The following is a 14,258-nucleotide window of genomic DNA, read 5'->3' on the forward strand; positions in this document are numbered from 1 at the left end:
GGCACTGGGAATGGAATCCAAGGCCTCAGGCCCAGGTGAGCGATGTCTACCTAAGCTACAACTCTCCCATGAGATTCACTGAGCTAATTTCAGGTGTGGCATTTTAAATGCAATGCATAAACCTGAGGACAGAGAATGAGAGCACTTTTCACTATATTTCCAGAGGAAAAAATGATTTCAAGCAAAGACTCATAAATTTCATAATGTTAAAAGCATTCTAATTGACATTTTTTAGTACCAAACCATTTTGATAGTGGGATTTAAGAAATGTTTTCTATGACTTACACTACGTTTGCGACAAGTGTGTTAGGCAAACTTGTTCATTCAAATATAAGTAATTGCTGTAGCATTTTGTGTTATCCGCAGGGATTCAGTAAGTAGCTCAGAAATTATTGGTAAGAATATCTGGGATTGAATAAACATGTCACTGTATATCCAATATTCTTTAATAGTGACATTTTCCAGTGTTTTATAATCTGTTCATAACTGTTAGTAGTGGTTCAAGTGTAGCTCAATTTCCATTTCAAAACTCTAAAAAGCCTTCCTGGGGAGCCTGGAAGGGGTGATTTAACTTAGCAAGGGTTTGGTACATTCTAAGAGACAATGAGACAGGTCTGGTTCCAAATATTTCACTGTATTTTCTTGCCTACAATGTTTGAAAATTCCACAGCAGAGATAAGAATGATCTGTTGTGAATAGTCATGGAAGAGCTCTGTCTAATGCAAGTGTGTTAGGTTGGGGCACATCTCCGTCAGTTACAGGTGGATGTAAGTGGGTGGGTGAGGATATTACCAGGCTTAAAGGAAAACCGATGACTCAAACCTACAGAACTGCTAACAAGCCACGTTAGGCTTCGAGCTGAGCTCTGTGCTTGCCCAGCTACACTTTCACCTTCTGCATCAGAGCTCATCCACTCCTGCCCTGCTTCCTGTGTCTCCAGCCACAGTTGGCAGGTCGTGTTCTCAAGTGATCAGCTGAAAGTCAAGGAGTCAAACAAGCTGAGCCAAGTTCCTGCCTGTTCTCTAGGAGGTGAGTTAGTGAGTCCCAGCATCACACATGATTTGTTGAAGAACTCCTAACTCCTGGGTGGTGGTGAAGACACACTTAGAAGTAGAGACGGTCTTTTAATGGTGCGATGAAGTGTTCAATACTGGAAGCGAGCTGCATACCACTCTATTCAAACCACCAAGATGTTATGAAAAATTAGGTTTTGTATCTATCTAAATCAAGCAGTGTGTAACCAAATCAGGGATATTCTAGAGATGACTAGTTTATCTAACCCAGGAAGCTGATGACTTTAGTATCCCAGGAAGCCACCCAGAGGGTCACATTTGTAGTTTGGAGCTCTCGGTGATGACAACCTGGGGAGAACTATAGAGAAATGGGAGTAATCGCGTTTAAATGCACTTTTCCTGCTTGCAGGCATCTGTTCTGAATCAGAAAGGAACCCACTGGTGATGTGGCAGAAGGAATAACAAGTTCTAACTCGGTTAAGTATGATTGAACCCTTTCTAATTTTTAATTTACTAATTAAACTTGATTTACTAATAAGGTTTCTTAGAAAGTACTAAGTTACACTGAAATAAGAAATTTAGCTGAAATGTTCTGCCTCGATTGTTGTCCAGATATAAGTTCTAGATAGGTAAGATGCTAACCAGTTTCTCCTGGACTACAGGAAAAGATAAAAAAATGAATTGAAGTTCACACTTCTGACTTAAGTTTGGAAAAGGTCTGCTGAGTTCTGCTTTATTACAGGCTGTTCATCAAAACTGCTTGCTCTTATCTGGGAAGGTAAACATTTGCCAGACAGCCCCGAGGAAGGGCCAGTTTTCCACAATTATAGGTCTTGAGAGCTGATTCCCATAGCTCTATGAATAAGTAGAAGGCTTTGTTAGTGGAAAAATGTCTTATTGATAATTGCCCAGAAAAATGTAACTTTTGGCAGGAAATCTAATAGTCACCTGCAGATGAAAGCTTATGCAAGCTTATAACATAAGTTATATAAAGCGTGAAAAGCATAGATCAAGGCTGGGTCCCTGCTGAGCACTGACTAGGACCCCAGTAGTAAAGACTCCCCCGTTTCTCTCCCTCCCTCTTTTCCTTCCTTCATTCCTTTTTGCCTTTTTAAATCTCTAGATGCCTGAAATGAAATTTGGGTTGGAGGGAGGGTATTCTCCCAGACAGAGCATTCATTACCTGATGCTGCCAGGGACAATGATTCCAGGCCCTGGAGTTCAAGTTGTGAGAGAACGTGATTCCTTAAAGGCCTGAATCTCGCGGTCATGAGTTTAAGAGCTGAGTCCATGCTCCACAAGAAAATGAGCGCAGGGATGGGCTCATCAGCACTTGTTTTCATTGGATCCTTCTAGCTTTCTTTCAGCACCCCCACACCCTAGCACTCACCTCTGCCTGCCAGATGGGGTTCACAGTGTTGCCTCTGATCGTGGATCTCCTTTCTTGTCCGTGATGAGGAAGAGCTGGAAAGATGCTGTGTTTCCCAGGCTGAATGGAAATCTTCAGATAAGGGTCTGGGTTGAAAAACATCCCCTTCTTCAACCCCATGGCTTGGAAATCTATCAAATAAATGACATTTTATTTAAGTATATTTTAGTGAGGTTGAGAACCTACAAGTCCTATACAAGACCAGATAATCTGAAACATGATGTGGTGGTTTAAATGAGAAATGTCCCCCATAGTTTCAGATATTTAAACACTTGCCCATAGTTGGTGGCACTTTTTGGGCAGGTTTTGGAAGGTGCAAGATGTCACTAGGGACAGGCTTTGAGAGCCTCACCCTACTTCCAGTCTACCCTCTGCATGGTGTTTACAATTGAAGATGTGATCTCTCAGCTTTCTGATCTAGCCACCTACTGGCATTCCTCCCTGCCATAATGGATTCTTTTCTTTCTAGAACCATAAATCCGATATAACTCTTCTGTAAGTTGCTTTTGGTAATGCTATTTTTTTTACAGCAGTAGAAAAGTAACTGATATACATTTGAAACATTTTTTTTACAATGTTTAGACTATTTTTCATCTCATTACAAACAAGGATTGGTGTGTATATACAGAATTCCATTTGGAACATTACCTGGCATATGTTAAATTGTATTTGGGAAAGAAATCCTTGCTATATGTCAGTTCAGCTGGTACTGTGGACACTTTATTTTTCATGAGAGGACACTGGCCCTGACTGGACTGGGTTTCTGGTGTTCCACAAACAGATTAAGAGGAAGAGAATGGGTAAGAGGTTGGGTGTCATCAAAGGTGGTGGATATGGAAGAAAATTAACTGGAAATGTGTTAGATAAAAGATATAAAGTTTTTCATAGGTGAAGACATAAGAAAACCAAGGGTAGTAGTTTTATAATAAATGTGGATTTAATTGAATAAGGATAAATCAAAAAAAGGGTTCGAAAGAGCAGAGACCCATGGAAGAAAAGTAAGTACAACCTCCATGGAGCTAGACTTCTCAATGATTAGAGTTCTGGGAAGCCACGGGGTCAGGAAGAGGAGACCTTGGCAATTGACCTGTCTAACTTAAGTTGTTTGATTATGAATAATTTCATGTTGTAGTGGGAGGATTTATTTTGAATGCATGTTCTTCAGTTGTTCTTACTGCTTCTTCTACGTAAGTTTCAAGTCAGAATTTCCATTATTTCTTCATGAAAAGTCTTGCTATCTTGGTGTTTCTCAACCTCCATGGCTGTCCAGTTGGTTCTTTAGAATCCCTGTCTCTTATTTTATACTCAGAGCTGACTGTGTCTTGTCAGCTTCATGATATTTGGGGGGCTTTGCTTAGTGTTCTTTCTTGAGTCTCTGTTGCAATTTTAAAACATGGACCAAAACTACCATGGTGATGAAAGGGTTGACCTGCCTTACATGTCCTGATCACAGCCCATTACTGAGAGAAGTCAAGGAAGGAACTCAAGTGCTATCAGAAGCAGAAACCACGGAGGAAAGATGCATGGCGGCTTGTTAACCCTTGCTTTCTCAGCTTGGGTTCTTAGACAGCTCAAGCCCTCTTGCCCAGGGATGGCAACATTCAAAACATTGCCCCACAGGCATGGCTACAGGCCAGGCTCATGGAGGCAGTTCTTCAGCTGAGGTTCCTTCCTCCAAGGTGACTCCAGTTAATGTCAAGTCGAGAAAAAACAACCATCACCTTTAGTTATGGATTATGTGACATGTTCCTTGTTTATCTTTAAGACATGGAGTATATTTTGATATTTCCATTGGAATTTACTCTTTATTATATTTTCTTTCTTTCTTTCTTTCTTTCTTTCTTTCTTTCTTTCTTTCTTTCTTCTCTCTCTCTCTCTCTCTCTCTCTCTCTCTCTCTGTGTGTGTGTGTGTGTGTGTGTGTGTGAAAGGGAGAGAGAGAGAGAGACAGAGAGACAGAGAGAAAGGGGGGAGCTGGAACATGGGTGGATATTAGAGTGAAACCTGTTGGGATTTGCTCTCTCCTTCCATTATTTAGTCCTAGGGTCTGGACTCAGACAGTCAGTTCTGCTATCAAGCAGTTTTACCAACTCTACCATCTTCTACCACAGTCTTTACATTTACTGTAGATATATACAGTGAGTTAAATGACCATAGCTAGAAAAGCTGACTATTATGTTTCTGTGACCTTTTTAGGCTTCCTTCTTTAGCTGCCAAGTTTATAGTCCTGTTACATATCATCGCTGGAAATTGTCATTTTAGAACAATTAAATTATATACTATGGGCAACAGGAGATGATTCCACCTAGAACATCTTGGTAACCTGGTTTTGAGTCATGCTGGGTTACAGAGAATTGTTTCCTGTTATGTCTAAGAGACTATATCTGCATGGCAGAGACAAAATGGGGACAGAGGGACAGACAGAGATGTCCTGTCTCCAGTCACACCCTTTTTGGACCTCAAGATGTCACTGGAGCTTTGGTCACAGAAAATTACTTTTAGTTTCTGGACAATTCTTTTGTGATATTTCTTGTTTCTACTGTTTTTAAAAATAGGTGCAGAAATTGTTATTTCTTAAGCATTTCAAAAGGAACATGAAAACGGCAACCCAAGAGTTGCAAGCTTTTATCCTGGTAAAAGAAAATTATTAAAGTTTCCCTTCTTCACCCCCTTTTCCCCTCCCACCTAAACAAATACATGATGATACTTTGGATACACACTTACACATGTGTTTGCCCTCCTGGATACATGTCGACTTAGAGAACCACGGGTGATAACCCACCTCCCCCAAAGGCTCGTGAGACCTCTGATCCATGGCACACACGGCATGGAACACTGATTTGATAGGCGAAGGTTGCGGTTTTCTAGTTGTGGTGAGCGGACATTGTGTTCTCTTGAAGATTACTTAGCTGAGATTATCTTGTGTGAAGGTCTGAGTGCTGTGTATCAGTTTACCCAGAGCAGCTCAGTGTTCTTTTACACTTCTAGTGACAAAGTAATGTCAGGCTTACCAGAGTTCTGTAAAGAGGGCAAAATTTTCCTGTAATTCCTTACCTAGTTTTCCCATTGTTAGCATATTACAGAACCTCCATAGGATCATGAAAACTAAAAAGTACCCTACTCTTTGATGTTCATCGATCTCCTCCAAACTGAAACGTCACCCACCCCACGAACGGAAGATGAAGGGACACTTAGGAAGTAAAAACCTTACAATTCCTGTAAGGCTGAAACATACAGGATCCACGAGTCCCCCACCCAGAGATCACAGGAGTAGAAAACAGCTGTCCAGAGAAGAGCATCTCTGCCCAGCGGAGCTTCCCCGGGAAGACGCTCCGATATGTGTTGCCTGGGCATCCTGCAGAGAGCTCTAATAGGGCAGCTGTCTTGAGCTGTCACCCGCGACAGGGTGGGCTTCCAGCGACGCAGCTGCCTCTGAGCTGTCCGTGCCCTTTTAAATGACCCCAATAAACTTCTTCAGTTGCCAAGCTGACTTCATTAAGATGGCTACTTTGAGCTGTAATCAATTCCCCTGCCAGGGTTAATAGATCTCTCTTCACATCTCCCCAGGAAAAGCTTCACATAGCATTCCACTATTAATTTTTTAACTTGCCTAAATTAAAATCGACTTTATTTGGATTCCACTGATTTCTTTCTCTCCACGAATGTAGTTTTGACCAACTAACTCAGCTTTGATCTGCTCTACTGAGGTGGGCTGACTGCAAGTTCTGTTTAGAACTGGATGACCACTGCTCTCTCCAGGCTTTCTTTCCCTTGACCTCAGCAGACTCTTAATGCAGCTACCAAGACAACAGTTTCCCTTCCTACAAGGTCAAAACACTTCCGCCTTTATTACTGGCTGAATTTTCATTATTCTTGTGTATTTAAAGGGAAATTGCCCAGATGCTTTTTATTTTTACTTCACCTTCACCGGTGAGTAACAAAGAGATGGAATAACTTGAAGCTTGTAGGTTAGAGTCAGGTGACAGTGGTAGGTATTCTTGTTCCCTGTACGTGGTGGTTTGAATGAGAAAATTTCCCCAAAGGTATTTGAACACTTGGTTCCTAGTTGGTGGTGCTGTCTGAAGAGGGTCACAGTGAGGTGCAGACTTGCTGGAGAAAGTGCATTGCTAGGCATGAGTTTGAGAGTTTAAATCCTTGTCCCACTTCCAGTTCTGGCTTCCTGCTTGTGGAGGGTGATAAGATTTCTCTGCTTCCTGTACCTCTCACATTGCCTGCTATTTGCTGTCATGCCTTCAGCCTGTCATGATAGACTCATAACCTTCTGGGACTGTGAACTAAAATAAACACTCTCTTTTTTAAGCTGTCATGGTGTTTATGACACCATCAGAAAGCAGCTAATGTTCTGCAAAAGGCTTCCAGGTGAGCAACACGTACCTGAGAGAGAGAAGCTGATCAGCCTCCTACTCCCTTGACTTTGCGCAGTCTCTTCAGAGCCAATACCTTTAAAAATCTGTAAAAACAAGGAAAAATGCAAATCAACATCAAAACAGACACTACACAGGAGTAAAGGATATTGAGATTCTAAGAAATGCAAATCAAAACAGCCCTGAGATTCTATCTTACACATGTAAGAGTGGCCAAGATCAAAAACACTGATGACAACTTATGCTGGAGAGGTTGTGGGGTAAAGGAAACACTCCTGCATTGCTGGATGTCAGTGTGGTGATTTCTCAGAAAATTAGGAAACAACCTTCCTCAAGACCCAGCAATAGCACTTTTGGGCATATATCCAAAGGATGCTTAATCGTACCACAAGAACATGCACTCAACTATGTTCATAGCAGCATATTTGTCATATGCTATTATTTGTCATAGCCAGAACCTGGAAACAACCTAAATGCCCCTCGACCGAAGAATGGATAAGGAAAATGTGGTACATTTACACAAAGAAATACTACACAGCAGTAAAAAATGACATCTTGAAATTTTCAGGCAAATGGATGAATCTAGAAAACATATTGAATGAGGTAACCCAGTCACAGAAAGGCAATTATCACATGTACTCACCCATAAGTGGTTTTTAGACATAAAGCACAAAGAAAACCAGCTTACAAATCACAATCCCAGAGAACCTAGATAACAATGAGGATCCTAAGAGAGACATACATGAATCTAATCTAAATGGGAAGTAGAAAGAGACAAAACCTCCTGAGTAAATTGAGAGCTTGGGGACCTTGGGAGAGGGTTGAAGGGGAAGGGAGGGGAGAGGAAGTGAGGGGAATAAAGGAAAATGTATAGCTCAACAAGATAAAAAACCTTTATGTCTTAGTATTAAAATGTTTCATTGTTGTAGATTGTTCATAGTTAAATAATAAATTTATTAGAATTAGATGAAATAGCTCTAAAGAAAAATGAGTTTAAAAATTGCATGAATGGGCTTAGCAGGGTCATATGCTCTGGGGAAGAAATAAACCTCATGTTCACTCTCAGAACGTAACATGAAGAAAAGAGAACAAGGAAAGCTAAATATGAGGAGACGAGGAAGGGCTGAATTCTGGTATTGAACATGAGTCATGAAAGAAGATAAAGTTAATTGTTTTCTTTTTATTTATTTATTTTTCTCACTACACATACCAAACCAGTTCTCTCTCCCTCCTCTTCTCTCACTTCTCTACCTCCCTCCCCTATATCCCACCACCCACCCATTCTTCAGAGGGAGGTAAGTCCTTCCTTGGGAAGTCTGGCATAACAAGTTGAGGCAGGACCAAGCCCCTCCCCACTATATTAAGGTTGAGCAAGGAATCCCACCACAGGGAATGGGTCCAAAAAGCCAGTTTATGCAGTAGGGATAAATTCTGGTTCCATTGCTAGTGCCCCCACAAAAGATCAAGCCACATACTGTCACCCACATTCAGAGGGCCTAGTATGGTCCCATGCAAGTACCCAAACTGTCACTCCATATCTATGAGCTCCTTCTAGCTTGGATCTGCTGTCTCTGTGGTTCTCCCCATCATGATCTTGATCCCCCCTTGCTCATATGATCCCTCGCCCCTCTCTTCAACTGAACTCCAAGAGCTCTGCCCAGTGCTTGGCTGTGGGTCACTGCATCTGCTTCCATCAATTATTGGGTGAAGGTTCTATGATGACAATTAAAGTAGTCACTAATTTGATTATAGGTAAAGGTCAGTTTAGGCATCCTCCCTACTATTGTTAGGAATCTTAGCTGGGATCATCCACGTGGATTCCTGGGAATTTCCCTAGAATCAGGTTTCTCCCCACCCTATAATGGCTTTCTCTATCAAGATATCTTTTGCTATCCCTATCCATCCCTCTCCCCAATTCGGCCATCTTAATCCCTCATGTCCCCATTCCCCATTCCCTCCCTTCTACCCCCTCCCAGTTTACCCAGAAGATCTTAACTATTTTCCCATCTTTGGACCCTTCCGTGCCAGTCCATCTTAGGGTTCTCCTTGTTACCTAGCTTCTCTGGGGTTGTGGATTGTAGCCTGGTTATCCTTTGCTTTATGTCTAATGTCCACTTATGAATGAGTACATACAGTGTTTGTCTTTCTGGCTCTGGGTTACCTCACTCAGGATTAGTTTTTCTTTCTAGTTCCATCCCATCCATTTGCCTGCCAAGTTTCAAATGTCATTTTTTTCTGCTGAGTAGTACTCCATTGTGTAAATGTATCACATTTTCTTTATCCATTTTTCATTTGAGGGGCATCTAAGTTGCTTCCAGGTTCTGGTTATTATGAATAATGCTTCTATGAACATAGTTGAGCAATGGTTGTGAATCCTTAGAGTATATACTCAAGAATGTTATTGCTGGGTCTTGAGGTAGATCAATTCTCAGTTTTCTGAGAAACTGCCATACTGATTTCCACAGTGGCTGTACAAGTTTGCACTCCCACCAGCAGTTGAGGAGTGTTCCCCTTACTTCACACTCTTTCCAATATAAGCTGTCATCAGTGTTTTTGATCTTAGCCATTCTGACAGGTTTAAGATGGAATCTCAGAATTTTGATTTGCATTTCCCTGATGGGTAAGGATGTTGAACAATTCCTTAAATGTCAGTAGGCCATTTGAGATTCTTTTGAATATTCTCTGTTTAGATATGTACTCAATTTTTAAATTGGACTATTTGGTATTTTGATGTCCAGTTTCTTGAGTTCTTTATATATTTTTGAGATCAGCCCTCTGTCAGATGTGGGATTGGTAAAGCACTTTTCTTATTCTATAGGCTGCTGTTTTGTCTTATTGACCGTGTCCTTTGCCTTACAGAAGCTTTTCAGTTTCAGGAGGTTCCATTTATTAATTGTTGATCTTGGTGCCTGTGCTACTAGTGTTATAATCAGGAAGTAGTCTCCCATGCCAATGCATTCAAGGCTACTTTCCACTTTCTCTATCAGGTTCAGTGTAACTGCACTGATGTTGCAGCCTTTGATCCACTTGGACTTGAGTTTTCTGCAGGGCAATAGATATGATCTATTTTCATTCTTCTACATGTTGTCATCCATTTATGCCAGCTCCATTTGATGAAGATACTTTCTGTTTTTATCACTGTGTAATTTTGGCTTCTTTGTCAAAACTCAGGGGTTCATAGGTGTGTGGATTAATGTCCGGGTCTTCAATTTGATTCCATTGATCCATGTATTTGTTTTTATGCTAATACCAAACTGTTTTTATTACTATAGCTGTATAGTAGAGCTTGAAGTAGAAGCACCATCAGGGATGCTGATGTCTTCAGAATCCTTTACTGTATAAAATTGGTTTCGTTATCTTGGGTTTTATTTTTCTATATGAAATTGAGTATACTTCTTTTGAAGTCTGTGAAGAATTATGCTTGGATTTTGATGGGAAATATATTGAATCTGTAGATTGCTTTGGGTAAGATTACCATTTTTATTATGTTAATCATACCAATCCATGAGCATGCGAGATCTTTCTATTTTCTGAACTCTTCCCCAATTTCTTTCTTCAAAGACTTAAAATTCTTGTTATATAGGTTTTTCACTTGTTTGATTAGAGTTACCCCAAGATACTTTATGTTATTTGTGGTTATTGTAATGGATGATGTTTCCTGATTTCTTTCTCAGTCAATTTATCATTTATATATAGGGGGTACTGATTTTTTTTTTAGTTAATCTTGTATCTAGTCACTTTACTGAAGGTGTTTAATAGCTGTAGGAGTTCCCTGGTAGAGTTTTGGGGGTCACTTATGTATACTATCATATCATCTACAAAGAGAGAAAGTTTGACTTCTTCCTTTTCAATCTGTTTCCCCTTGATTTCCTTTCGTTGCCTTATTGCTCTAGCTATATTGAATAGACATGGAGTCGACAACTTTGTCTTATCCCTTATTTTACTGCAATCACTTTAAGTTTCTCTCCGTTAAATTTGATGTTGGCTGTCGGCTTGCTATATATTGCCTTTACTATATTTAGGTATATTCTTCATATTCCTGTTTTCTCATGAAAGGATGTTGGATTTTGTCGAGTTCTTTTTCTATATCTAATAAGATGATCATGTGGTTTTATTCCCTTCATTTGTTTTATATGGTAGATTACACTGACAGATTTTCATGTGTTGACAATCCTGCATCTCTGGAATGAAACCTACTTGATCATGGTAGATGATATTTTGATGTGTTCTTGGACTCGGTTTGCCAGTGTTTTATAGAGTATTTTTGCATTAGTGTTCATGAGGGAGATTTGTCTGTAATTCTCTGTAGTGTTGAGCTGCGGGCTGTGTTCCTGCCGCCCCGCTCCTGGCCGCCTGCTAGCTTATGCCCCGAAATAACAACACACAAACTGTATTCATTTAAACACTTCCTGGCCCATTAATTTCAGCCTCTTACTCACATATTGACTAACCCATATCCAATAATCTGTGTAGCACCACAAAGTGGTGCCTTACCGGGAAGATTCTAGCATACGTCCATCTTGGGCTGGAGCTTCATCGCATTTCTTTTTGCATCTTTGCTTGGTTTGTGTATCAGGGTAACTGTGGTCTCATCAAAAGAATTTGATAATATTCCTTCTGTTTGTATTATGTAGAACAATTTGAGGAGTATTGGTATTGTCTCTTCTTTGAAATTTTGGTAAAATTCTGTGCTGAAATCATCTGCCCCTGAGCCTTTTTTTTGGTTGGGATACTTTTAATGACAGTTTCTATTTCCTCGGGGTTATAAGTCTATTTAAATTGTTTATCTGGTCTTGACTTAATTTTGATATATAGTACCTATCAAGAACATTGTTATTTTAGATTTTCCTATTTTGTGGAGTACTGGTTTTTGAAGTACGACCTAGAGATTTTCTGGATTTCCTTAGTCTCTGTTGTTATGTTCCCCTTTTCATTTCTGATTTGGTTAATTTGGATTTTCTATCTCTGCTATTTATTTAGTTTGGATAAGGGTCTGTCTATCTTGTTGATTTTCTCAAAGAACCAACTTGTTGTTTCTTGATTCTTTGCATTCTCTTTGTTTTTATTTTATTGATTTCAATCATGAGTTTGATTATTTCCTGGTGTCTACTCCTTCTGGGTGAGTTTGTTTCTTTTTGCTCTAGAGCTTTCAGATGTTCTGTTAAGTTGCTAGTGTGAGATTTCTCCAAATCCTTTCTATAGGCACTTAGTGCTATGAACTTTCCTCTTAGCACTGTTTTCATTGTGTCCCATTAAGTTTAGGTGTGCTGCACATTCCCTTTTATTGAATTCTAGGAAATCTTTAATTTCTTTATTTCTTCCTGGATCCAGAGGTGGTTGGGTTGAGAATAGTTCAGTTTCCATGAGTTTGTAGGATTTCTGTAGTTTGTGTTGTTGTTGAAGTCTAACTTTAGACCATGGTGATCTAATAAGATACAAGGGGTTATTTGATTTTTTATTGTATCTATTGATATTTGCTTTATCATCAAGTATGTGGTCAATTTTAGAGAAGGCTAATTGTTTCCTAGGTTTAGTTCTGTCATGACTTTTTTTTTTTTTTTTTTTTTTTTTTGGTTGTGGATAAGTGCATAAGATGCATTCGGTACACAAAGTGTAAAATTAAATGAGAAACCTCACAGCTTCTGTTCTTAACTGCAATTCTAACTGTATATGAATTGCCTAAGTTGATGGACTTTGGGCCCTGTTTTGTTTTGATGTGTGGTGTTTCTATTTATTTACAAGTTCTTTTTTTTTTTATAAAGAAAGTTAAAAATAAATAAACAGATAGGATTTAGGATTTGAGGTGAGGAGCATGATTAGCTTGACTGAAACATTGGGAATAAAGGCAAAGCCTGCCTTTGATTTCGCAGCTGGAAGAGCATCTTTCCGTTATTGTTCATCTTAGACATTGCGTTCCTTTCCTACACTTGACTTTGTGGAATAGAGACAGAACTTAAAACCACAATACTCAGAGAGTCTCATAAATATTTCATTAGAAAACAATTCTAAAATCTTCTAGTAAATATTTGGGCAGCACCAGCTGACCTTTATATGTTAATCAATCATGGGTGTGATTCTAGCACAAGTGCGCAAGTTTGAACTTACTGTTTTATCTATCGCATTTGACAAACTCCTTCACAACAAAATGTGTTTTAAAATTGCCCTTTGAGAAAGGCTAAAAGAAAGACGCTTAAAAGACAGAAATTAACGACTAGAATGTTGTATGATTACTTCATAACCCTCGCTGCCCTGAAATAGCTGGAATTATTTCATTTAAAAATTGATTTTCATAACATTATGAATAAATAAGTCTTAGACTTGTCTCATCATAGGATTATGGATAAAATTTCTTTTTTGTGTTTATTTGGGTAATTACCAGAGACATGCTGCAAATATAAGTTGTGGATGGAAATAGAAAAACAGAATAAATTCACAGAAGACTATAAGGGGACTGGGAGGTGGCTCAGTAGGTGAAGTGCTGGCTGCGGAAGCATAAAGATGGGGTTCAAGTGCTAGCACCCACATGCAAGTCCAGACATGGTGGCAGGCAGCAAGCTCTATTACCAACTCTGTGGACATAGAGACAGAGCTCTCAATTTTTCTGCTCTGAGAGCTCAAACTGCAATCCCAATAAGAGACTGTCTCTAAAAATAAAGTTAGTGGCTCCTGAGGAACAACACCTGATGTTGTCCTTGGGTTTCATGCATACCTATACAATCGTGTGCATGCATACACACACATGATCAGTCTAAGTGAAATATCTACTCAACATCCTCTGAGCAGAGAGAGAACACATTTTTTTGTTTTCTTTTCTATTTTCAAAAGGCTCCTATGGTGGGTGCTACAGTTTAGACCTCTCTTGAGTGTCCCATGATGGCTCTACAGTAAAGACTTTATCCTCAGTGCATGTGGCCACTGGGAGGCTGTGAAAGCTTTAGGCAGTAGATCTAGTAGGGGGATGTTAGGTTACTAGGAGTAGCCCTTGGGTCGGCTATTAGGAGGCCAAGACCTTCTCTTCCTTTTACTCCTCAGCCATTACGGTAAGAGGCTGCTGGAGCTATTCTTGAAGTAGCTGCCCATTTTCTATATTCAGAAGCTGTGATCCTTAGGCCTTGGCATGGGAAGGAATGTAGCTGATAGTGTCTTACAAGGCAAGTATGGGAAACTGTGTTAGGGGTTTTAAAGGGTCTTATTGACAAAATGTACACGGAGACCAGCTAGAGACTGAATCTTCACCCTTTTAAGAAATCAGAAGGCACCGCAGAGGGAGTGCTTCTGCTCTCGTCCAGTAGACCCTGCAGATGCCTCCACCGAATGGGGAGTCAGTATGCAAATCTTCTGTCAAGGCACAGCCCTGATAATGCACTCAGAAAGTCTTCAGTAGACAATGGGGTGAGCTGTGGATAGACTCCCGCGTGTCGTATTTGAGACAC

At 39.9% G+C, this 14,258-nt stretch overlaps 1 protein-coding gene across 1 annotated transcript in view; it reads right to left on the reverse strand.

Moving 5' to 3' along the window:
* Hecw1 (HECT, C2 and WW domain containing E3 ubiquitin protein ligase 1) overlaps nucleotides 1-14,258 on the reverse strand; it is a 123,810-nt gene that overhangs the window by 85,285 nt on the left and 24,267 nt on the right. Inside the window, 2 exon segments of the mRNA XM_038334596.1 lie at nucleotides 2,404-2,573; nucleotides 6,836-6,911. Coding sequence (XP_038190524.1) covers nucleotides 2,404-2,573; nucleotides 6,836-6,911 — 246 coding nt within the window.

The sequence above is a fragment of the Arvicola amphibius genome, chromosome 6 (assembly GCF_903992535.2).
Source record: "Arvicola amphibius chromosome 6, mArvAmp1.2, whole genome shotgun sequence".
Lineage (NCBI taxonomy): Eukaryota > Metazoa > Chordata > Mammalia > Rodentia > Cricetidae > Arvicola > Arvicola amphibius.